Source organism: Drosophila obscura, unplaced genomic scaffold (assembly GCF_018151105.1).
Source record: "Drosophila obscura isolate BZ-5 IFL unplaced genomic scaffold, ASM1815110v1 contig_200, whole genome shotgun sequence".
Classification (NCBI taxonomy): Eukaryota; Metazoa; Arthropoda; class Insecta; order Diptera; family Drosophilidae; genus Drosophila; species Drosophila obscura.
In genome coordinates, this window is record NW_024542791.1 from 4,596,561 (window position 1) to 4,621,966 (window position 25,406).

General features: G+C 43.4%; 5 protein-coding genes across 8 annotated transcripts in view; all 5 read right to left on the reverse strand.

Moving 5' to 3' along the window:
* LOC111076860 (insulin-like growth factor-binding protein complex acid labile subunit) overlaps window positions 1–9,279 on the reverse strand; it is a 50,724-nt gene extending 41,445 nt beyond the window's left edge. For both annotated transcript variants that reach the window (XM_022370890.2, XM_022370882.2), the window contains exon 1: window positions 9,022–9,279. The gene's annotated coding sequence lies outside the window, so the exon portion shown is untranslated. The remainder of the gene's footprint in view (window positions 1–9,021) is intronic.
* Window positions 9,280–11,163: 1,884 nt separating this feature from the next.
* LOC111077409 (male-specific sperm protein Mst84Db) lies at window positions 11,164–11,840 on the reverse strand. Of its 2 annotated transcripts, none has more exons than XM_041593894.1 (3): window positions 11,642–11,840; window positions 11,356–11,609; window positions 11,164–11,296 (listed from the first exon to the last, which is right to left on the reverse strand). In XM_041593894.1, exon 2 carries the CDS (start codon window positions 11,562–11,564, stop codon window positions 11,376–11,378), a length of 189 nt encoding a protein of 62 aa, XP_041449828.1. In that variant the 5' UTR covers window positions 11,565–11,609; window positions 11,642–11,840; the 3' UTR covers window positions 11,164–11,296; window positions 11,356–11,375. The 2 variants fall into 2 exon arrangements, with proteins under 2 accessions (XP_041449828.1, XP_022227375.1); XM_022371683.2 differs by having other exon boundaries at window positions 11,356–11,607; window positions 11,705–11,838.
* A 57-nt stretch (window positions 11,841–11,897) lies between these two features.
* Window positions 11,898–12,367, reverse strand: LOC111077398. The gene has a single exon (XM_022371673.2). It carries the CDS (start codon window positions 12,365–12,367, stop codon window positions 11,909–11,911), a length of 459 nt encoding a protein of 152 aa, XP_022227365.2. The 3' UTR covers window positions 11,898–11,908.
* Window positions 12,368–12,424: 57 nt separating this feature from the next.
* LOC111077390 lies at window positions 12,425–13,075 on the reverse strand. The gene has a single exon (XM_022371662.2). It carries the CDS (start codon window positions 12,722–12,724, stop codon window positions 12,425–12,427), a length of 300 nt encoding a protein of 99 aa, XP_022227354.2. The 5' UTR covers window positions 12,725–13,075.
* Window positions 13,076–13,196: 121 nt separating this feature from the next.
* On the reverse strand, window positions 13,197–16,380 carry LOC111077382 (pre-mRNA-processing factor 19 homolog 1-like). 2 transcript variants are annotated; one of them, XM_022371640.2, is made up of 5 exons: window positions 15,790–16,380; window positions 15,327–15,638; window positions 13,403–15,266; window positions 13,295–13,345; window positions 13,197–13,238 (listed from the first exon to the last, which is right to left on the reverse strand). In XM_022371640.2, the coding sequence occupies exons 2-3, from the start codon at window positions 15,366–15,368 to the stop codon at window positions 13,407–13,409; spliced, it is 1,902 nt and encodes a 633-aa protein (XP_022227332.2). In that variant the 5' UTR covers window positions 15,369–15,638; window positions 15,790–16,380; the 3' UTR covers window positions 13,197–13,238; window positions 13,295–13,345; window positions 13,403–13,406. The 2 variants fall into 2 exon arrangements, with proteins under 2 accessions (XP_022227332.2, XP_022227341.2); XM_022371649.2 differs by having other exon boundaries at window positions 15,327–15,641.
* Window positions 16,381–25,406: the final 9,026 nt, after the last annotated feature.

A 25,406-nucleotide genomic window follows, 5' to 3' on the forward strand; every position in this document is an offset into this window, starting at 1 on the left:
TTTAATTGTATTTACCACAATGTTGGCACGCGGCACCTCAAATTGTAATTATTTCCTTGATGGACTCGGACTCTCTCGGCCACTCAGTGCACGTTCCATTAATTATGAAAATATTGCTCAAACAATTGTTCGTTTGGTCTAAAGGAATTCGCTCTGTGCATTTCTTTCTCTTTCCCTTTCTCACTCTATATATATTTCTGTCTCATTTTCTCAGACTTTCTTTCTCTTTCTCATTTTCCCACCCATATACCCACAAACAGAACCAGAGGCGCACTTTGCACTGGCACCTACATTAAATTTAAAGTATTTACCACAATATTTTCGCTACACTTGCCTCAAACTGTATTTTCAGTTCGCCATTTGTTACAAAACACACATACACAGTATGTTAATAAAGTATGTTTGTACATACATATGTATTACCATTGTATATTTTGAGTTTCCGTCTGAGTTGAGTTCTCCTTCTCGTTCTGTTTGCGGCTGCTGCTTTACGTTCCCTGTCACCATTCCCTGGCTCTCGTCGGGATCCGTGTACGTGTTTGTTTGATTACACGGTAGCCAGAGTGTGATTTTGACCGAGGCCGAAAGGAAATAACGGTATATGAGTTTTTGGAAATGGACTTGAAAGCGTTTTTTTTTGTTTAAGGGAAGCATTAATCATGAGAAAGTTTTTCTTGAGTGCCAATTCAAGTTATTACTAAGCACCAACTCAGTCGATGTCTTGACTTTCATTATTCCTGTAACGCTTCTACCCCAAATACAAATACAACATTTGCTTAAGCCAAATTAAGGACAAGTCCCTGCCAAAAACCCGAAGAAAAATCATTGTTGCCAATTTTAAGCCGAGACGAAAGCTGAAATTGAATAACTTGTTGGATGGCTGGAATAAAATATGTGGTGGCCGTAATGAAAATTAGGCTGCCAGACTGCGGCCGAGCGTGGGCCTGACAAACCGATTTGGCTCCTCAAGTCGCCAGGACACGTAGCCGCAGGACATTTATCCCAGTTGAATTCTGGCCACCAAATAGGCAGACCGAACGTGCAATTATTCAAAGTGCAAAAAGAGTTTTTGCCATTAAACGTGCAACTTTGCACGTTTCGGGTGGGAGAGAACTGGATCCAAGCAAATTGTTCATAAGTTAAAGAAAAGTTTTGCTTAACTTTTTGTCGCTCGAACGCGACGCAAGGCAACATTTTCATTCCAGTCAGCCTCTAATTTATTGCAGTAATTTGGCCTAGCCCTGCTGTTATTGTTGCTGCATATTAATTTAACATAAATGGCTACGAACACACTGGCATCACCGAATTACCACCCAAAATGATTACATGTCCCGCAGCTGGAAGACATACACATCCTTCCACGTTTTCGCCTTGGCCTCCATTGCAGGTTCGTGTCGTCCTTGTCGTCGGCGCTGACGATGTTGCGGATTTAGCAACGCGCCGCTGAAGATCAACATCAAATTACCCTAATCAAATTGTCATTACGCATATTTTAAGTAAATGAGTGCGTGAATTCAGATCAAATTAGCAGGCAGCATCAACGGCAGCAGGCAGCCAGCAGCCAGCCTGACATTCAATTTACATGCCGATTTTGGCTTGAGACGGTTTTTATAACCCCTCAAGAATAAGTCGAGCCAAATAGCTGCGAATGATGTTTCGACTATGGGATACCTACCAGCTATATAATTTGTCTTCACAATTTTAGTACAAAATTCTCATAATAAGAGAGAACTATCTGCATTTTCGTATAGATCGTGGCACTTTATTCTGCCTTTTACATTTTCTCATCGAATAAAACATAACCCTCTTCGCAATGAGTACCAGGAATAAAATCAGAGTTTACATTTGCAAAGTCCTTAGGGATACCATTTATGTGTGCCTCTTGGTATTCATATCTATTTAAAATAAAAGCCAAGCATTCCATTTTTTTATGACTAATAAAGTCAAACTCCTTTCCTCCTGTTAAGCAAATGCCGAACTAATGAATCTGAACCACATCACATGCACACCTCCCTCCAGTCTGCAGTCCCCACTACACATTCCAGCACGTGCCAACAAAGTATCTTCCATTACAAGTGAAAACTTCCGGCAAACAGATTCCAGACTAGTGGTGGAAATTAATCAGGCGATGCAAGGGGTTAACTGCTTGGCCGTTGAAACGCTTAAAGGCTTGCCCCAACTCGATTCTGTGCGAACGAAATAAACCTTAGTTAGCAAGCAGTTTATAAAACTTGCCAGAAAAAATAAGTAAATATAGAGTGAAGCATATAAAACTCTTAACAAGACATAAATGGAGGACGCTGCAGTCGGAGAAGAATAAGCAAGGATAACTGCAAACTTTGGTAGGAAGGGGCCGGGCCACACACTCACACATCTCAGAAAAACAAAGTTGGGGCTGGGCAAACACCTCAAGGATACTACGAGTACGGGGTGGGTGGGTAGAACTTTCCACTGAACTGAAGCCGAACTTTTATTTGTTTGACTCGTGAGCAGGAAACTTTGCACTGCTCCATGTACTAGATGTACTGGATGTACTGGATGTCTGTGGGTCCGCAATCCTCACCCGGTTGTTGTTCGCTCGATTTTATTGCTGCAGAAACGTCACAGGGGCATCCGCTGCTGCCGCTGCCACAGCTGCACTGCCAGCACCCCCCAAGAAGTGCTCTTCGGACTCGGGCGAGTGCACTTTAAATTACTCGAATGATACTTGATGGTTGCAATCAGACCGAAGAGCGAAGACCCTAGACCCCCAGACCCGCACAGACTTCATTATTTTGATAGCAATTAGCAAATTGAGTTGTGTAATATTTTTGTTGTGCGTTCTGTAACATTTTAAATTTTATGGCCAGTCTGTTTGAATGTTGTCATGCAATTAGTGCAGCACGACTGGTTCTTCTCTTATGTGTGGACCCACACCGCGTATGCTTGATGCACTCGCTTGGCTTCTCTGCGGACGACTCTCTTCATGAGCGAACACTTCGCAATGTAATTAATTCTGCACAGTCCAATAAAACGGACGGACAGTCAACATTTTGTCAAAGGTTTCTTTTTCGCAAACTCCCAGCGGCAGCTGATTCAACACGGATTCGCTGACAATGCAAACAGCTTGAGGGAAGGCCAACACATTCGTAAACGAAACAGCGGGGTCTCCTTTTAGGGATTTGTTAGGGAAAGTTAAGGCAGTTAAAAAAAGGTTTGGGGAAATCTATACATTTAAGTATACTTTAATATCAAATAACCCAAAAAATAAGATAAATTTCCAAGTCTGGACAGGGAAATAGAAATTGTAAACTTAAACATATTCATATGATTTTAAATTAAAAATCATGGCCAAAAAAATGTTCCGAATTAATGATATAGCAACAAATTCTTCCTCATAAAACTCCCCTAACCTTCACTAATGGGTTAATCATCTCTGCAATTGTTATTCTCCCAAAACATTTAACCGTCTTGGCACCCGAACAAGGGCCACAAAATGCCAAATCAACTGGAAACACAATTGCTCATCGCTGGATTTGTCACCCCGTTTTTTGTCACCCGATTGCGAATGATAATATCGGCAAACGATACCAGTAAAACCAACAAAAACAAGCCATAATATTATGAATATGAGGGGGGAATATGATACTTTAAGCTACAATACGTTGTCTTTTATGTTGATATGGCAATGGTTATATAAGCAGCCACAGCGAGGATATGACAAACAGCGCCTTTTGGCGGCAGTTGGCAGGCAGTCGGCCGCCCATCAGCATTGATCCATGTTGACAATTTTTGGCGGGTCGCACAAATAAATAAATATGCCAAGATATTCCTACACTTTTACACTCCACTGCTCATTGCTCCACGGTCTTCGTGTGTGGCACCGTCGAGAGGCTTGTGAAAAGATTTCGAATGCCCTAAAAGAGGTTATTGTTAATTTGAGACTTTTTCAGATCAGGTAAGTCTCCTAGTCAAATATATTCTTGATCAGTGTAAATATAGCTAGTTAATCTGTTAATTTTATATGAAAATAGTTTTTATATATTCTAGATTATATATTCTAGATGGAATCGCAAAGATTAAATCATTATTTTGGGACTAGCGTTAGAAAAACTACTCATTAAAGCTAACGTTTTTGTGACCTTATATTCAAGGGTATCCAACGTTTCGGTCACTGAACCCAAGCTTCGTTCTTGTATTGTTTTGGTTTGGTTCTATAGCTGAAACAGTTTATTTTTATTGCCAAACGGCGCTACTCTGCCATATCGATGGGGTGCTTGTCAGACAAAAGGCAAATGCGCCCATTTGTCATCGAGACAACGAGCTGACATTTGGCGAGCGCTGTGGCAGTGCCGGCATCAGTAGCATTCGGTGGCAGTTGTCAGCCATCAGATTGCTGATTCCCAAAAACCGAAAACTGCCACAACAGCAGCTTGAGTGCAGTGATTTTCAAAACAGATTGTTTGCTTTAAAAAGTCAAACGAGTAAAGCTTCTGAAAAAGTCTACCCCTCATGGATGGGGTAAGGCTTTTTGTGCACAATAAGCCGTACAATATATGTATATATATGAGTTCGCTTTTACTTTTAAAGTGCTTTTAATTAAACATCGATATGCGTTTAAATATGAATACGCCCTTACATATTTAATTAAAAGAAAATTGTATCCTGTTTCAATTCACAAAGGGACTGTGCCCTCGTTTTTAATTGCGCATTTCATGTATTTAAATGCGACTGCCCACATAAAAGACAGACCCAACCAAAAGAAATTGTAATGAGTTCAAAACCGAAAAAAGCCAGAGTACGGGAAAATGAAAATAAAGCAGAAATTACTTGAAAGCAATGCAAACATAAATTTTATATAATTTTAACGAGATTTGGGCGGGCACATTGGATATGGAAATAAAGTCGGGCTTCTGCTAATCAAATGTAAGCACATTTAATGTTTAAATAAACAGCGATGAGTTGTTCCAACACAAATAGACGAAATTAAAAGAGATGAGAGCTGGAAAAGACCAAAGCTGGCTTAAGTCCGGGATCCTCCTCCGTCATCGTCATCCTTCCTCATGGCTGGGCCTCTTTGATTAATTCCCGCATAAATATTTATGTGCAGTCGAAGTAGCAGCAGCAGCAGCAAATATGGACATTCATGACCGGCAAAGTGGTATTTAATTGAGAAGTAAAATACGACCATATTATATGATGCACGTGGCAGTAGATATGTATATCAAGAAGTGGGTTCGACTTCCAGGAACGAATGAAAAATACCCAGTGCGAATATTACGTAGCAATCCTGGAATGTATGATGGCAAAATTAACTTTCACTGCTCTTCGGAAAATGTCAGTAAATATAGTAAAGAGCATAATTCCCTACGCGAAACTAATGCGAGCTCCCCAGTAGTTAACTGTTGCACACGGCGTCCCCATTTTAGTAGGTATACTCTTCTGCTCACTTGAGCATAAAATACCAAACATAAACTTCAATATGAAACCAAACACATGCGATGCTTCAGCTCGCGATGATGCCACTTGAAAAAAATAAAACATAAATTTTATTATTGAGTTAACGGCAGCCACCCGAAGCAAAACAAAAAAAAAAGAGAGCACCACCAAAAATAAGAGCCACATCCAGACTTTTCAAAACAAAACAAAGTCACTGCGCGACTGCGAATTTGTGTGTATTTTTGGTGGGATTTGAGTATTTCTGTTCAGACCTCTGCCTCCGATTTTATTCCTTTTGAAGTGGCACGACCAGCAACCCCCCTACAGAAAATAACGGAAAAACGGAACCCACGCACAAACAAAGTTGAGTTTATGTCTGCCGCATAATTCTTCTTAAAGACTTTAACGCTTTTTTAATAATTTTTATTGTCAAAAATTTCATTTTGGTATTATTTGCATTTGGGAAGAAAATATTCCCCAGAATGCCATCATCGTTTCAACATGGATTTCAACTTTGTTTGCGTCTTAGTTTAATTTGGTAATTTATTTGGACTGTCTGGGCATTTCCAGGAAAAGTTAAATAAGCGCTGCGAATGGCAGAAAAAATAAATTGAAATATGAAAGTTTAATAATTTGCCGCTTTTTGAATTATATGAGTATTAATTAATGAAAGTGTGTCCGTGACAGAGCTATGAAAGATATTAATTCCAAAAATATTAACGCAAATTATGTGTTGATTTGTGAATGAATTTGTTTAACCAGCAAAGGTCGCCGTTGAATTAAATTAAAACTCCGTTAGAGCATGGATTTTATTGTCAATCGATGGCCAAACAGCAAACAAACATTAACTTCTAGGGCGCTTATATAAATACTTTTTCAAGTTAATCCCTTTTGTTCGCCAATATTGTTCGGCCGTGTTTTTTAAGCCGCATTTATGCGTTCGTTTATATTTAATTTGCATTCATCCATTTGCATAGGTCGATGCGGATGTTTCTTTTCAGCTTTTATTGAAATCCATTTCACTTTTTTTCTGTTCCTTTGTCGGCAGTAAAAAAATATCATTTTCCATTTGTATTGCAACATTTTGTGCTGTGGAAAAGCAAACAAGCGGAATGAGACGAATGAGATGCGATGCAAATAAAAGCCATTGGGACTGAATTGTCGCAGCTGCAATTTTTCAAATGTCAAATCAAAACACAAAACCAATTACTTTCGATGATTAATTACCAGTAGAACAAATGTTGAGGACCACAGAATGATTTTGATTGCGACCCCAGGCCAACTGTTTGCTTGATTTATGATCAGCTCAACCCTTGCTGACAAGTCCCCGATGTGCCGGAGCCCTTCAGGTTGCCTCCCCCAAACTTTCATGGACTTGAGCATGAAAAGCACCTTAAAATTCATAAGTTTCTTAGGGGAAATTCGCTCTGAGAGACAGAGAGAGAGCGACTTAAAACTCTGGAGGTGTCGGTGTCGCGACAGAAGCCGCAAGTAGAACAGCAGCTGCATGTCATTAACTATATGGAACTCTGAGGCATAATCCTCTCCGGTCTCCGCACCGCAGGACGTATGCGTAATGCGACCAAAGTTTCAACGCTTCATTTTTCGAACATTTAACACCCACACTCCTTTGAGTGTGTGTGTGGCACCTTTTGCCACACTTTCCATTTCGGTTTTTCGCTCATTTTTTCATGTTTTTTTTTCTATTTTGTTGTCATCAAAGCTGCGGATTATGCGCACAAAAACGAGAGTTTATGTATGAAATTATGCAAAACAGAAGAGCAGATGACGATGGTTATGATGGGAATAATGACGATGGTTAGTATTGCTTTGGATTCTGATGATAATTTGCAAGAACTACCAGAGCTGCGCTCGAGTCAAGGTTAAATCCGAAATAGGTTTCCCCTTTGTTCAATTATAAATGCAATTTTTTGTATGCGATTATAATGATTAAGATGGAAAGTGAAATTTTGTATGCCTGCATTGAAATTTCATATTTTAATTACAATTTGCTTTGAACGCCAGTGACCCAAATTTATATGTACATATATATTATGCTCGTATATAGGAAAGAAAGGGTTCTTTTTACCCTTTTGGCGGCCACCGATGTCGTCCTCAGCTGCATGCCTGGCTGCGTAATTATGTTGCCAAACTGGTTGGCTGGCTGACCAGCAAAAAACAAATAAAAAACTGAAATGAGGAAAGAAAAGGGGAAGAAAAAAGAACCCCAGAGGCCCTCTCCCACCAAATGGAACCCAAGTTATTTGAGCATGACGAATGGCTTTGTCAAGTTTACCACTTCTATGGATGATTTTATTAAAAATTCCGCAGACACAGGTGCACCTGGTCGAAGTTTTCCATATTTTTCGTCAACTAATTTTCGGAATTGAATGTTTTATTTCTTTTGGGAAACTTCCCCGAACTTTCCGTTTTAATGTCGACAGAACCTGTTGTTGAAGATTAAATATTTATGGCACCCATTAATATCATCTTCGGCCGTCCGAAGCCAATAAAATTTCCCTAATGTCGCGATATTTATGGCAACATTATTCGATGGCGCTAATTTATGTTCTAGCCTTGAAATCGATATTAGAATAACTTGTAATTATTCCTTGATTTATACGATCGTATTAATGTATGGTTAACTCTGTGAAAGTGATACACTTTCGCTGGCGAAAAGTTCTATGAACAGAAACCCCCTAAGGGCGGAAGTATTCGCGATCCAATGCTCCGCACCCGTTGTGTGGTTGCAGTTAATACGAATTTTGCGGTTTCCGATCGACAAGTTATAGGAGCAGGTGTAACTGAATCACCAAGCCAAGCGGCGGGGCGTTATAGGGAGAATGAACGTGTTTTTGTCTCCATTGGAAAATAAACAAAGCCAAACTAGCAACGAAAGACGGATGTCTTGTTTGGGTAAATTATATCTTACTTCCTTATTTATGAGAGAAATTTCTAGTTGGTAGAAACTGTACTTTAAAGTTCTATGTTTTTCCAAGTTTATAATTCTTTAAAAATCATGAATCATAATGAATCCATGGGCCGTATAAAACCAACAAACTGATAACTGTTTTAACGAATGCATAAATCTGTACTTCCCCTAACAGCTTTGACTTCCGATTGTGCGAATGGACTCAATATTTGCCCTTATTTTTAGCGAATTTTGATAAGTCCGAAGTCCATCGATTAACCTTGTTATTGTTTACGCAATGTTCCGCGTTATGGTTAATGACCAAATGGATAATTCTGTTAAAACTTTTCTATTTTATCAAAACGCATATTAACTTAAATAAATTATTTAATACATTTTAATGTTCCGAATACATTTTAATCATTGTTGAAAAAAAAAATTATTTCCCGTTCAAGTTTTAAACGAAATGCATACATTTTTCGTGTCCTACAAATCCGAGCGCCAAATGTAAATTCCAAAACTAACATTATCACTCAAACGCCAACTATTTCAAATAATATTCAGTAGTTTAGCGTCAGCTCCCGATTGAAATAAGTCCAATCTACGTCCAACTCTGTCCATCTATCAAATCAATTTCAGACAAACCAATCTATAAAATGTGTAACGAATTTGATGTCTTCTAACGCACTTACCTTATGCACAGCGGCATGCAAATCGAAAATTATCAAAATTGTCACTTTACATCACGGCTGCTGCAGAGCCTATATAAATCATGGGGGTACACAGATTACACAAACACAGATAATATGTATATAGTCGGGGTGTTGTCTGGTCTGAGGTGTGCGGGGGGATAGAGATCTGAATATTCAAATCAGTTTCTGGCTGCCAATAAATGAGATTTGTTACAGGCTTCACGCACCGACACACGGGGGGGTCCACGGCACACACACACACACGGCAAAATTGAGTAAGACTAAATTTGACTGGTCCCGTTTATTTAGCAAATGAACCGTAATTTTTGTTGATTTTGTTGCAAAGAGCTTTCGCTCAGCAGTTTTTCCTTTATTATTTTTTTTTTGGCACTAATCAAACTTTACGGACGCTGAATATCCACACATTAGGCGATAGATCGGCAGAAACAAAATTGAGTTAAGTGCCGTGCCGGAAGAATGGCAGGTTCATTATAGACCAGTTTTGTATCAGCTAATTAACTCCAACGAATTTAATTACAGCGAGTATACAGAGCAGGATTAGGCCCTGATTTGTGGCTGAGTTTCGTTCAGTTGTCAAAGCCTAACTGCCGGATCACAATCTTCAAAAACACGCTCAAACATCCAACAGATACGCCAACAGAGTCTCGCGACCGGATTGCCTCACGAACCGCGCTACCCGAGATACAAACGAACTTTGAAGGCGCCTCGAGTCGAGCGCTGGCTGTTAAATACGAAGCGCCAAGCCGAGAACAGTGGCTGTCGAACAGGTTGCATGCAGAGCTTGCAACATGTTGCACGGGGTACGGACACGAGACGAAACTTCGGGGATTCCATGTTTTCAGATTGAAAGACTCTCTCTGATCTTTGGTTATAGCTGACCGGTTTCTATTGTTCTATTGTTACAAGTTTGAAATTTTTGTCATCTTAGCGCAGTAAGTCCTGTGATCTAACCAGCAGGAATGGCGGAAGCAGGGGCCCACACGGTCCGCAGCAAGGACCACAGGAGCCGCAGGGTCCGCAGCAAGGGCCACAAGAGCAACAGGAACCACAGCCACCGCAAGGCCCACAAGAAGTACCCCAGCAGGGAGGACACGGTCCAACGTATCCAGGATTGAAAAAGCAACCCATTTTGCGTACGGACCTACAAAAAAATAAAATAAATAAAGTTAACAAATTTTGAGGATTATTTTATGGAAAAACCTACAAAGTTTACACGGAACGGAAAAAATTTAGAAACTGAAATTTAGGCAGATCCGGACGTTTGGAGTTTTGGGAGTTGAATGAGAAATGGGGCCTCACCTTGACTCCAAAATTCCCAAAGTGACACAAAAATGCAGGGGAAACTGTTGCTGGGCCAGAGGAAAAACTTATCTCAAGTGCAGCCACCTTATGAGGATGACAATGCAGCCGGAAAAGTTTCTGCTTAAAAACTAAAACTCAAATATAAGAAGCCGCACAACTTTGCCCATAAAACATGAAACAAAGCCACACACAGGCACAGATACGCCACCCAGTCGGCAGAATCATAAGGGAACAAAAAGAGAGGTGGTGGCCGGGAAAGCAATGAAAATTCCGACCTACCGCAATAAATTCCGCGGGAAAAACAACGCAAACACTGCCAAAAATGAGAGTGAAATGGCCAACACACGCGCACATGGAGCAAAGCATAAGCAGACCGACCCGCCCCCCAAAAAACGCCTCAAGGAAGCATAACGCACACAAGGACACCTCCTATACGGCGCCATAAATCGCGCTAAGCCGAAACAAAACATAGCATGCCGAACAAAACTCAGCATCAGGCATATCAGATTCAGGTGGAACAGCAAGCCGGCAGTAAGCAGTTGGGTGGGGAGGGGCCCCAAAACCTTTGACCTGACACAATGCTCTACATTCTATGTTTAGGATTTTGTTCCGATTTGATAGCGTTTCGGGTTCGCGTTGGAAGCGCGACTGCGCACTGCGGCGTCGCCTGGCCATCGAACAGCTGTTTAAGGCCAGTCCTTACCTACGACAACATGTGCCTACTTTCGCCGTGCTAGCATCCCAGCAGCGGCCAAACCTCCACGGACTAGGACTGAAGGTTAGAGCCGCGAACCCCAACCACATCTACCTCCAAGCCAATTTTTGTTGAAGATTCATTTTATTACGTTTGAGCTGTTACTGAAGGTGTCAGATGGTAGCACCTTTCCAAGGTTAATATTTTCGAACAGCAACATATTTCTTCGGCAGTAATCTTCCGGCTAGCATGGGCGTGCTGGAGAGTAAAGACAACCCTTAAAATATATGCAATTAATTCTAAGTTTACTGACTTACCAATGATCCTAGCAAGCTCGTCACCAGCCACAGGGACAAGAGCTGCAGCAACTGCCGCATGGACCACAGCAAGGCCCACAGCCACCGCACGGCCCACAGCCACCGCATGGTCCACAGCAAGGCCCACAAGGACCACAAGGTCCTGCGCAACAGCCCGGTGGGCAGGGTCCCACATAGAAGGGGTCGAACTTGCAAACGATCATAACCATGATGGATAGTAAATGTCGCGAACTCAAAGACAAAAGAAGCTTCCTTCAACTGCAGCAGGTGGATCAAAGCTTCAGCTGTACGGAATTTACAGAATTGATCTTTGAGTTTGAATTTTAGAAACTTTTTTTGTTTGGCTCACTTTGTCTATTTTTTTTTGTGCCGAAGAAATATGTTGAAGTTTTTCCTTGGTTGAAAATTTAGGGATTTTTTTCTATTGTTTCATTTTTCGGAACTTTTAAAAAATAGATGTTTACCGAAACAGTTGTACAAAATGAATGAGCTCCGGTATGGATATTCGGGCAGGGGAAACGAACAAATTTGGACAGTTCCAAAGAAAGGACTACTATTGTAGCCTAAAATTTTCACCAGTATGTGACGCTTGCTTGGTGCTTCTCTTTTCTCTGTTGTTGGGGTTCTCTTGAAGGATCGATGACGTATTTTTTTTCTTGCCAGTCTCCACACTTGGACTCGTTACTGTTCGTTCAGATTCGTTGTTAGCATTGGGATTGGGGGGCTGTGGCTCCGCCGAGCTATTGCCAAGGTCAGCCATTATCTCCACCACATGGCACACACCATTGCCAACGCTACGAACAATGGAGCATGTGGGACCCATGTTCTCACAGTCTAGTACCACAGGCGCACCTTCGACGGGCGTAAAGCGGTCTATGAATGGGGCGCTGGATGCCACCATCTCGGATAGAAGATCGCTCGAGTAGATGGCGACCGTGGCGGCCGAGTTGGTAACAAACAAGAGCAGGGCCAGAGTACCCACCACACCAATGCCCAAGTGAATCATATCCATGGTGGAGCAGCAAATCACCAATCCCCAGCGGTGACGGCGAAAGCATACGATACTCTGTTATCCGGTAAGCACCGACATAATATCATATGCGGATCTGGCCAGCCGATAAATGCGCTGAGTAACTCGTATGGCCACATTCAGATCGATAACTGTCTCCTGCTGCATGTGCAGTTCCGTAGGGGAGTCTTCCATTATATTCCCAACGCTTTGCATGGACAGCAGAAGGGAATCCATTTCGATTAGTTCCTCCACTTCCCGATGATTGATGCTAAGCGACTGCCCGTCCAGTTGTGAGTAGGAATCGTTCATAATGGTGACGACGCCTCGCATGGGTAGCACCAAAGGATCCAGACCCATATCCAGAACTCCAGGCTCCACTTCCCGATGGTTGATGACAAAGGACTGATGCAGAATAATCACCCAATTCCGTATGGGCAGCACTATGTGATCCCTGGTGTATTGGAGAGCCCACAGTCATTACGTGTTGTACCTCCCGCAGAATATGGCTAATTGCCTCGTGGAGATCTATGGCTGCAGCCATAGCCGAATGTCTTCCAGAGTAATGAGAGACAAGCAAAGCAAGAGCACAAATTTTGATCCTGATTTGTGTGTATTTTATTGGGACAGAAAACAAATTTGGATAGATAAACTTCTCTTCCCACTCTTTGACGTTTGTTGAGTGCTCAAAATGTGATGGTGATGGTGATGGCTTCTCACCAGCAGCAGCGCCGCCATCCACATGGTGTAAATCCCGAGTAGCAGCCATAGGGGCACGGTCCGCAGGCGCACTGGGGAAAGGGTCCGATGTAGAACGGATTGAACGCGTTGGGGTTGCAGCAGGAATTGCACATTTTGAACACTCGTCAAGGGTCTGCAAGTCAGCTTAATATAATAATGTTTAGCCACCAAACAGAACTTCAGACTTACCAATTACTTAGGTGAAAGGGAAGGGAGGAAAGAGGTATCCAAATGTGTCGCCTGTAAATTTAAACGGCTCTTGATTTCAATTTGTTTGAATGTAAAATAAAAGCTTACCTTTCTATGATTTTTGTTTTGTTCCTTTTCCTGTCTTTTTTTTCGGTTGGAGAGCTCGTCCAAAACTGTTTTGGTGTTCTTTTGGCGGCTGACTGCAGATGGAGATGAGGACGCCGCATTTAACGAAGCGAGTTTTAAATATGGGTCCACCTCGGTTTGGATGCGAGAGGATCAGTATGGGTGTATCGCGTGACTTCTCCGACTTGAGGATGTTGTCAAAGTTCCAGATGCTCAGATAGGTGCCCTGGCAGCCCAACGCCAGGCGACTGTCGTCCATGGCGAAGTCTATCGTGCTGATCGGTGCCTTGTGGTTGAGCAGGCTCCGGATCGGCCTCTCATCGGTTGTGTCCCAGACGACGAATATAGAGTCGCGGCCGCCGGAGACCAAGTAGCGGCCGCTCCTCGAGAAGGCCAATGCGGTGACTGCCTGATAGTGGCCGTAGAAGAGGCGCACCTGTTCGCCCCTACTGACGACGTCCCACATCCGGACCGTGAGGTCAGCCGAGCCGGTGGCCAGATACCGTCCATTCGGATGGAAGATGCAAACCTCCAACTCTGCCAGGTGGCCGGAGATCAGCAAGATGGGCTCGTCACAGTTGTTTATCCAGACGCGTGCAAGGCCATCCACCGAGGCAGTGGCAAAGTAGTTGCCCACTGGCGCAAATACGACGCTGCGGACGGGGCTAATTTGATTATAGATCCCCATACATGCACCAAATACCAAGCACCACAGTCGCATGGTGCCGTCCAGCGAGCAGCTGATCAGGAAGCGCCTGTCAGGGGATATGTCGCCGGTGTAGACTTTGCCCAAATGCCCGACGAGAACGTTCAGTAGTTTCACGGTTTTGTTCAGCTTCACCGAGACGAGCCGGACGGTGTAATCTGTAGATGCCATTCCCAACCAGCATCCGTCCTTCAAGAAGAACGCACAAATAACTTCATCCTTTGGATGGAGCTGAGGTGGGCTCAAAAAGCTGGAGCTCATTTTGTTGTTGCGCGGCTCCGCTTGCGGATTGCTGTTGGTTGTGTGCGTCAAGTTGGCCCAACTGATTTCCTCTATGGGGGGACGACCCAGTGGCAGACGCAGCCGTTTCGGGGTGTTCTTATCGAAGCCGTCGATGACAATGTGGGCCACGAACAACTCCTGATGGGCTAGCGTCCATTTTGCCATGTATTCCAATAGCTTCATCAATGCTGCCTTTGGCATCTCAATGAGTACCAAGTCGTCGCCAAAGAGAAGCTCTTGGGCTCTGCCTGACACCTGCTTTGGCCTGCGTATACGCTTGAGCTTAGCGATGCTCCGATCGTAGATATCCTCCAAGTAATCCTCGTGCTCCAACAAAAATTGTTTGGCCATCTTGAAGTTGCCGCCGATAACCATTCTCAGATATCCCAACACCAGCACTGGGTACAGCACCGCGGAAATGTCGTATTTGAAATGGTTGGGAGCCTCCTCAACTATCTTCTGCATCTCCACAAAGATCTGCTTGTAGTCCAGGTACACATCAAAAGGCGTGAAAACTGGATGCTTAACGAGCTTTTTGGGAAAGTACAAGGCATTGCCTTCGAAGAAGTCCTTATATGGTTTGGTCCTCCCTTTGTACGGAACCTTTACTTCATTGGGGTCGTCTTCACTGTCACTGTCCTCCTCGTAGGAGTCGTCACTCTCCGAGCCGTTGGAGTCGCTACTCTTTGCATCTGATGATGTGTGCTCGGTCACCTCGCCGCTGTGCACATCCAAGGTTCCTGGTTTATTCTTATTCGCCGATGTGTGAATTCCATTACCAGATCGAGCACACATTGAAATGAAATCCTTAATGACATATTTGTCTTCATATTCTAGTTCATAGTACAGTACTAGTCGCTGAATTGACAAAATTGATTTCAAACAAGGAAACTTTCGGTTAACTTTGATCACACTTACATCATAATAATTTGGTTCATTATTTTTGCTTTCAGTACTCATATTTATATCGATGCAATTTGTTAGTTTCTATTAGTTTGAGACGATTTTCCACGTGGTTGGTTCTTTAATTTCACAACTAAATATGCCAGGGCTGCAAGCTCGCATCTTTGACCTAAATACTGCACACCGAAATCAGTGTCGATAATGTTTCGTTAATCGACAAATAAGCGCTTCATCCAGCTGAAGCTAACGCATATATTTCTCTCGCTCTCACTGCAGGCTTTTCCCATACGGCTGTCTCTATTTTTGCAGCTAGCCAGTTAGCAAAGTCTACTGTCATATGATATGAAGAAGAATATTAAGAATTATATAAAGAAATTCTGCCGCTCGAATTGTTAATTGGTAAATACGGTCCAGCCCAGTCCACTTCACTCCACAATAAAATACAAATAAAGTATTTATTTAATTTGGCAACACTGACCTGATAAGTTTGTATCGATATGCTAATCGCTGTTGCAATATATATCCACAAATCAAGTCAAGTAATGCCAAGTCGCCAAAAAAATACGCAAAAGAAAATATATTTGTGTATGTACCGATCTATTTCATTTGTGAAACTTTAATTCTTGTTATATTTTGTCGGATTGGATTGGTTTATCTATTGCTACAAGCTCCCCTCCATGTTTCTGGAGTATCAACACTTTTTCTGGCTTTGCTGCGGCTGTGTCGACGGCGGCGCTGGCGCTGGTTGCGGGCCTGGTGAACAGCCGCATGGCGGATCGCACGGACCGCACTCCCAATTATTGCATTGCCCCTCCACAACACAATCGGGGTCACAGCAGGGCGGATTGGGTCCGATGTAGCCGGGATTAAATATGCAAGGCATGTTGCAGCTCCGCCTGAGATACTCCAAACAGGATTACGGCAGCAGGTGGGTTATATTTTACAGATTTTGAAAATTTACATAGAGGCCAAGGTGTTTTGGGAAATACATAGAATGCGTTCCCATTTCTGGGGAGCTTAGAACACACAATAGAACAGGCCAACTAGATGCCCGACCTATGTACACACATTTATCGTAGAACAAACAAACAGAGCCCGGCTAAATTCCTGTTATGGACAAAGTCGGCTTTTAATTATCGAAGAGCAGACATTGCCGTGCATTGCATTGACCCCACACAAAACAAAGCTCCCTTCGGCGCGACAATGTGGACAATGCCCATAATTATTTCATAATCGGGCAACACTTCATATTTGTGGTGACAAAAGCCTGCAGATGAACAAAGCCCCTGCAGGAAATTCAATCGTGCTGGGCCGGGCAGGGCAGGGCAGGGCAGCCGTTGCGTTGCGTTGCTGAAAGTGGGCCAAAAATGGTTTGGAACATTGAAGCTTAAATTAATGAATAATTAAACCGCATTAGGGCAGACGATTGAGGCGGAAATGCAACATTTGCATAACTAACACAATGAACTACATACGCGCCAGACAAGCAAGACATTTCTATTTCCATGGCACATGGATGCATCGGATCGGGCCCCGTTCATAAATTGGTTATGCAAATGTGCAGTGCAAACTAACGGCACTGCCTTTGTCAATTAATCAATCAATCAGCAGCGGCGGCGGCGTCGGCGGCAGAACTCAGCTCCAGAAAGCGTTGCGGAAATAACTTGTCCATCTGCCCGGTTAGCCGGCAAGGCAACGCCTTCAATCCAAGCGCGAACCCACTCCAATCCAAACACTAGAACACGACCCATGCCCCTTCCACATACACACACATATAAACGCGTGTGTCACTCATGATTTTTGATTGGCCGCAGAGTTCAAAACGCTTTGGGCGCTCATCATCGATGTCGATCTCCGAGACTAAGGCGATGGCAGTGTCATTAGCTTCAAAGGGTAACGTAACGTGGACACGGCAGCGGTTCTGCCAGCAGCACAGTGGAGCTTGTGACGTGAAGATTTGCTGAAAATCAACACGCAATTTTGGTTCGTAGCCAGCTAATGTGTTTACAGGTCTGTGCTTGTGACTGTGGCTCATATTATGAATAATTATCCCTCATTTTGTATCATCTTAGATCTGGGCACCACTGTGCAACGTCTCTTCAATGTCCCCCCGCTGCGAGCCATCAAAGTCGTGTGCACTATTTGTGTAATTTATATTCAAAGTGCAGCGCGTTGCGACGAGTGCGTGTGTGCCCCATCGCGCACTATGAAGGTGGGCATGGAGGAGGGTCTGGTCTGTTGTTCTGGCTCTGGTTCTGTGCTGTGCTTCAGGCCGTGGCACTCGCGCGAACTGCTTTTAAGTGGCGTCGACGGTGATGGTCAACGCTGGTCAGGGTGTATGGTGCGGGTTACCCGAGAGGAGTAACCATTTAAGCTGCAGTGTGCTGCTGCTGCAGTGTGCTGCTGACGATGCAAATTTGTGACCAGCTCTTTGCAACGATTTGAATATGTGACTGAGCCCAGTGAGAGAAATTGTTCTGGGGAATCTTTGAGAAAGAGAAGCTCTTGATTTAAGATTTCTCTTAAAGTCTAGAATTCATAGAACAGTGGAGAATCTCCAAATTCCCCAAGCGGTACTGTGAGGAGTTGCCATTAAAAATAATAAAAATCATGTAAGAAGCGTAATCCTTAATCACTGACTATATAATCCGTTTGAACCACAAGTAACTCTGAGTCTAACCCACTCCCCATTGCTTTCAGTGTATGGTCCCAGAAGGCAACAGAACTGCGACTTCGTCTATCGAGCTTATAACGAATCGACTTTGTCTATTCAACTTCCGCTTAGTGCCCCGGCCAGTATTTATTTCTTCTTGGACTTCGTTTCTATTTTTTAATAATTCAAGTTCGAGCTGTTCCTGGTCTGAGGGTCTGGACACGCGCTGAGGCCACACTTGTCCCAGTCGTAACTGTTTGAGAAATGTTGTGGAGAAATGACAAAGTGACCGGAAGATGATACTGTAATAAAAGAGAAGGCACGCAGCCAGAGCCAACCGCAGAACAGCGACATAGACACAGACATAGCCATATGGACAGCACTGTGGCACCACTTGATGTTTGCCTATAGGAAATGGAAAACCAAGTACTGGAAATGAACATGAACAATGTTTTATATGCTCTATGAGTTGTTGTTTTTTCTCCACTCTTTTTTTTGCCCACCCCCACACACACTCTTTTTTTCGTTGGCCATTTATTTACAAATGAACAATATTTATGGCCTCTTTTTGAAAGAGGTTTTTGTGGGAGTCGCTGGTCGGTGGGGGGGCCCCCAACTTCCGTCACAGCCATGGCATAGAAACGATCTCTTCATACGAGTACTCGTACGAGTACTGTATATTTGTCTACATAATTTTGTGGTTTTATTTCTGGTTTATGTGTTTGGCATAATCAAAACTGATTTTGTTGTGGTGGGGGGGCATTGTAATCGTAAATAGGTTTGTTCAACAAATAATGCTGATTTGCAAACAATTATGGAACACCAATTATGCTTATCCCATGATCATTTTTGTGGTTGCTAAAAGTGTGAAGAGAAGAACAATTAGTGGTATATTTTTGGTGGCATTTTATTGATGGGCAGGAATGTGTGCAGAATTTTTATGATTGGATTGCTATGATAGCTGCAGTTCCGTTTCTTTTGCTAGCTGTTAATGACTATTCCATAAATATGCAACTTTAAAGCTTGTAATAAATTTCAAATTAAGTCCCAGATTATCTTGCCTAGCCCTAAGGTAGAGTCTCCTTAAGCAAATGCGATTTATCGCGAAATAAGTAGCGACAATCAAAGCGAACCCCTTCATTTCGAAACCCCTACCCCCATAATTAGAGTTGTCATGCTAACAATTTATGATGAGCAATGGGAGATGCTAAAACAGGAACACTAAACGGCGGCACTTAAGCGATCATAACTTTGTCCATGATAAATCGAACTGGAAACGCCTCCAGAGATAGCGTCCAACAGCCCATGCAAAACATCTTTTCTTGGCAAGAGCATTTAGAACGAACATTCAGAGCGCTGAGAGGATGAGGGAATGATGCGCTGAGGCTGAGGACCCCGGCCAAACTATAGAACTTTAAGGCAGCTGCTGCCGTTGAAAGGCACCAGACCGCTGAATGAATTGGGCTGTCGTTGTCTTGGCAATCAGCGCTACCGGGCATAGAAAGTTAACACACCCCGAAACCGGCTTCGGTTTCAGCCAGTTGAAGTTCCAGCTGGAAGTTGGTAGTTGTCGTTGCCTCAGCCTCAGCCTCAAGAAACTTGCCAGGATGGACTGCGGCGGATGTGTGTGAAAGACAAGAGCGCAGCATCTAAGCGTTTTGGCCGTCCCCTTCGCTTTGGCATTGCCTTTTGCCACTTCGCTTCGTTGGCCCAAAGTGGGGAGAGACAGAAAAGGAGAGAGAGAGAGAGCGCATCCAACTTGAAATTGCCGCAATTGCGTGTCGACCACAATCTTAAGCAGCGGGAACTTCCAACCGGCAGTGACTTGAATGGGAATAGGGACTGGTACTGGCACTGGCACTGTCACTGGGACTGGTAAGGGGTGTTGGCCCATCTCGTCTCGGTTCCTGTCTGTTTCCTTTTTGTTTTTAATGAATAAGTTGGAACACCTGTTCGTCGCTCGTCTCTTGTTGAGATCTCTTCTTCTGTCTGTCTTTCGTTGTGGTGTCTGCTCCCTCTGCAAACTCTGCTTAAACTGCTCAAGTGTGACGTCGCATATGTGTTCTATCTCTGCATCATGTGGAACCATTGTTAATACCCTGTAAGCAGTAGCAGCGGGGTGTGCTGGACCCTGGACCCTGCTGTTTTATTTTGAGGGTATGTAGGGAGAGCCAATGGATTTTAATTGGACATGGGGTTTACCCTCTACCGCACTTTTAGCTAAGATTTTGATAAATGAAGGAAGTTACAGATTTAGAATCCATTGTGTTGCTATATGCCTGTTTTTATGGTTTCTATAATTATGGAAATTCAATTTAAATTAAATTCTAGACTTTTTTAGCAAGCGGCGTTAATTTCGTTTTCATTTAATTGAAAGATTCAGAAAGAGCCGATTGATTTTCCCTGAACTGCAGCTAGAAACTTTAACCATTTCTCAATAATAATGGAGTGCTCTCAGAGTCTTCTTAGAAACAAGAGATCTCTATCCCATACGAAACTGGCTCTTCTGCATTTGATGCATTAATTACGGAGCACCTTTGCTTTGCTTTGCTTCACTGGAAAGCAAATAGAGCTAAGGCTAAGGCCCGAGCCGGGGCTTAAGTCAATAAATAACCTGTTTGAATATCAGGGTGCATAAATCTGAGCCAACGCATGGCTTATAATCTTCATTCATTAAATCAGGCACACCTGATCTGTGGACCAGACGAGTCCCACTCGAGTGTCCCTGACATTGAGTCCAGTCCAGTCCGGGGTGCCTGTTGGCTGGTTCTTTGGTGCTGTATTCTTAGCTTTGGGTTCTGCGATGAGTCAATGGCACGACAAGTGGCCCGTCAAGTTGCAAAATTAAAACCAATTTCCCTCGCATTGCGGACTTCCAACTGCGGGCTGCCGTATCACTTCCTCATCAACAGAGAAACAGAGAGAGGAGTGAGGAGTGTGGAGTGAGGAGTGAGTGCCCCCCCCCCACACACACACACACACATGATGGGCGAGTCATGGGCTGAAACAATGCGAACGAGGCCCAAGAGCACAACGAGATAATTGTAATAAAGAAATACGTAGCATAATTGATGCCCGAGGAAGGGGTGGAGAGGGCTTCAGAGTAGGAGCCCCTACAGAGATACTCGAGAGCCTCCTCCTTCAATGCACCATCGATATCATTCATCCATCCACCCTCAAACGGAATGCTTGAATGTAAATCGAATTTCCCATCCCATAGCTATGGGGGGGCGTATGGGGCTGAAAGTAATTTCGATTGCAATTCTTTCATTGCCACTGCTGCAGTGTTAAGTGAATTTCATATGAAGGTGACTCTGCCCTGACTCGATTTATATGGCATTACATAAGATTCAATTTGGCAAAGCTCATGCCGAATGCAATTCTCACTTTTCTGAGTAAATGCAGGATGGACTGGACTGGAATGGAGAGTGGGAAAGGATGTGTGTGCGTATATGTCTGTGTCTCCCAGAGACAATTAAAGAGGCGTGCAGTTAATTTAATGTCGGAAATCAAAGCACTTTTACTTAGGCACTCTCTACCCGACAATTACATGGCACGACAGTGCACACTCATCCCAGTTGCTGCCGCTTTTCTTCGGGCTACTTTGCGGCAAATAATTTTCTTTTTGCTTGCAATCTGGTGTTTTTTTTTCGAGCTCCTTTTTGCTGCCACTGCAGACATTTTTAATAAGTTGCCTGGCAGCCGTTGCACGTCTCTGTTCGGCAACAACAAACCCAATGCTGCTGCTGCCAAGCTAAAAATGAAATTCGTGGCACGAATAGATTTCCAAAACATATATGAAGAGCAAAAGAGGAAGCGGACACATGGTCAGACGACAAATAAAAAAAGGGGAAGAGACAGAGCGACAGAGAGAGAGAGAGATGTACAAGGCACGTCGAGTATGACAGAAATTCGAAAATGAAGCAATTCACTTCATTTGATACTATCCGGCGGCCATGGGCAGTTGTCAACGATCTGCAAATGGGAACAGGGAATATCGCGGAGTGCACCATGCTGATGTGGTGTGGTTATTAAGTGGTTGCTCTCATGGCTTCGATAATTGGCAGAGCATATTTGTGGCATTGCCCGAATTCCTCGCGTTTACGTGCAGCTTTAATTAGCTGCAAAGAGACTTCAATTACAAATCGTTTGTTAAACGATTGTCTGATGAAAGCAACTACAGAGATGTGTACATTTATTACAGATATCTGTGGAAACCTCTGTGTAATATATATATCGTCATATATTTCAATATTTAGCACCTACATACAATATGCTTCAGAAATTCATATGAATAGAATAAAATGTGTTAGCTAAAACAAAGGAAAACAATTCCCAGAGAATGTAACATAAAGTGATTTTCCACCTCGGCATATCCAAAGTTCAGGCGCCTACCATGCTGGTCCCTCACCATTTAGTGACTATTAAAGTTGACGGCTGCTCAGAAATTATTTTGTCACTGCCAGAAACCCTTCCAGCATCCACCACACTCTCATACATGAACCGAAGCCATTCGAGGCCCAAAAACTTGTTGAAACTTTGGCAGCGAAGCGCAAGAAACCAATAAAGAAAATGCGGAAAACTAAAGGAAAAGTAGCACGAAAACCGGGTAGCTGCCAAGCCATAGACCTACCTAGCGGCAATATGGCCTTAATGGCTCGATGCTGGAGTCCTCTTTGGGTGTGTAGGTGTGTTCGGATCCTAAAGGATGGCACAAATAATGGAAGTAGCGCGCTAATACTACGTGCAAAATGGTTTTAGGCTGCCGCCCCTGCTGCCTGCTGCTGCTGCTGCACATTGCGTATACGTACCATGGCGGTATGGAGAGGGGAGTCTGCTGGAGCCGGGTGCCGGGAGCCGTGAATGTAGCTTATGCAATGCAATTTTCATTTACATAAATTTTGATGTTGTCTCTGGAAATGGGTGGGTCTCACGGTGTGTGTGTCGCACCACCCCAAAAAAAATTAAACAACACAAGTTTTTGGCTAGAAAACTTTTACCTCGCTGTTGTCTTTTATGTCAATTTGCTGGGAAAATTACCTTTGGTGTTAATAGTGGCGCTCGCGGAGGCAAACATTAAAAGTAATTCAAATGCTTTGCGACAACAGCAGCAACCGACTTTGTGTAGGACAACAATAAATGCTTATTTAACTAATTTTGCAACATGTATGCAAATATTTACAGTGCAACAGCTGCATAATGAGCGAGGGTTATTTGGGGAATACTCCTACTCGCTTCCAGATGCTCTGTACATATCCCACGCTAAACAGAACTTTAGGAACATACCCCTCTGGCGCGGTTGGGTAGGGGGGTTGTGGCAGCAAGTGTAAATAGGGATGTCTAGCAAACGACTGCCATTAAAGCTTTTTGTTTAGTTTTTAGCCACTTGCCATGCGAGTTTCCTTGCGGCACGTTCTACCCTCACCTCTGACGGGGGAAGCCGCAAAACCGCGTGTCTGGTTGGGTGGCTGTATCCCTGCTGGTTGTGTATCCTTTCAGGTGTCTGACGCTTTGGGCCACACTGAAACACTTTGCTTTCATGGACAATTTTGAGATGATTAATTATCAGCTTTGGTTTAATGCCTAATTAATGTTTGTTTGCTGGCCGATCAAGCTGAAGACGGCCTTTCACATTGCATTTTATTATCGGGCGAGAGATTTCACACTTCAATAATAGCCAGAAGAGGAGGGGGCGCTACCCCACAGGAAGTGTTAACAATATGAGGCATTTATTAAACCCCTGCCCACTGCAAAAGAAAAGTAAACATAATTAAAGGCGATGCTCAACGATACTTTTTCCACCGATGAACTCACGGAATATTCAAGCCACTTTCATTATACGACAAAGAAAGTTTCTCAAGAGCAAAACTAACAATTCCATTGATGGATTTCCTTCAGATCGATCCGTGGAAAAACGTATCGTGTCAAAGGAAAGGAACGAATTCATCCACGCGCTTCTTGTGTGCGTTTATATATTTTATTAACCTTTAAAAAGAATACATCCAGATATATACAATCGCTGCTGCTGTATGCGGATGAATGGGCTTATTCCGGGCCTTCATTTACACTCATCTGGACGACTCCGTTGCTGCGTATATGCCATGTTGCGCCTTTGTAAATGACTGAAGCTTATTAAATGCCTTCGCTGGACACATTTAATTAACAGACACGAACAACTTATAATTACCACTCACATACATACATACATACATACATCCCAACTCCTGGGTGCTGCAGAAACGAAGTAATTGTTTCTGTTTTCCTACAGCTTCTGGACTGGAATCCAGCGAATGACCCAAAGGATTGGCTGACTGACTCTGACTGACTGGCGGAGTGGCTCGGAGTTGCGTGTACGAGCATATAAATATTCTGCAGACTCGCATATTAATTACCACAACATGCGAATTTCCTCCTCACCAGAACAGAATTAAGGACAAGAGCTTCAGAGTGTGAAAATGTTGGGAAATCTTTCGAAGGAATCAGAGAAGTTTCCCCCGCTGACAACCAGGACACGACTTGGCACTCTGCAAAGACTTTTTCCTGTTCCGCCATGCATCTTTTAAATCCCATTAAAGCGCTCGTACCAAGGCCACTAATCAGGGGCTATTTATGGAAAGGGTTCATACGAAAACAGAGTGTATCCAGGTCAAGGCCGCGCGCAGACAACAGGCCGAACCTCAGCTTTTCCCTTTGAGACTGCCAAAAAAAAAAACAGAGAATAAAACTATGCCCAGAGCGGGCAAAGTTGGAACCGGACCACGAGGCCATGCGACCATTAGAAAATTGCCAAATAAATGTCGGATGGAAGGCAAACAAAAATAATATATTTATTAAAAATTGTTTGCCTCATGCTTCAGTGGCCGCTCAATGCTCAGCGCTCAGTGGGGTGGCCATTATTATTTATTGTCCAATCTTGATGTGTGGAAATGCCGACAAACATCTAAAGGAATGCCTTTGTTTGACGAGGGGAAAGCTATTGGACTCCCATTCCCATTGAAGGTAATCCAGAGCTGCATAGTTTGGGGGCTTCTTGGGTCGCCAGGCAAATAGCTTTCGCGGTTTAAGTTTAATTAAAAGACTCGCCACTCCGCCACTCGCGCAGCAAACTTTTGTGTTTGTTTTAATAATTTCAATTAAAAAGAAACTATTCGTGTTGGCGAAGAGTGGGTATGCTGCAATGATTGCCTCTGCAAATAAACAGGGAAATGCTGTCAAATGCCCAAACGGACCGCAATCAAATTGTTGGTCAAGTGGCCGATTCGCGGCTCATTGCCATGCACACGGCGTTTGCGAGTCTGATGCTTATTGGCCTGATTGGTGGCGGGATATCCAAATCAAAACTAATTAAAAACCGCACGCACTTCTCGAGTACACACGTGGGGTCTGGACTCACAGCTAATGAAGCGTTCGCGTTGATTATAAAAAGGAAACTTTGTTGGCGA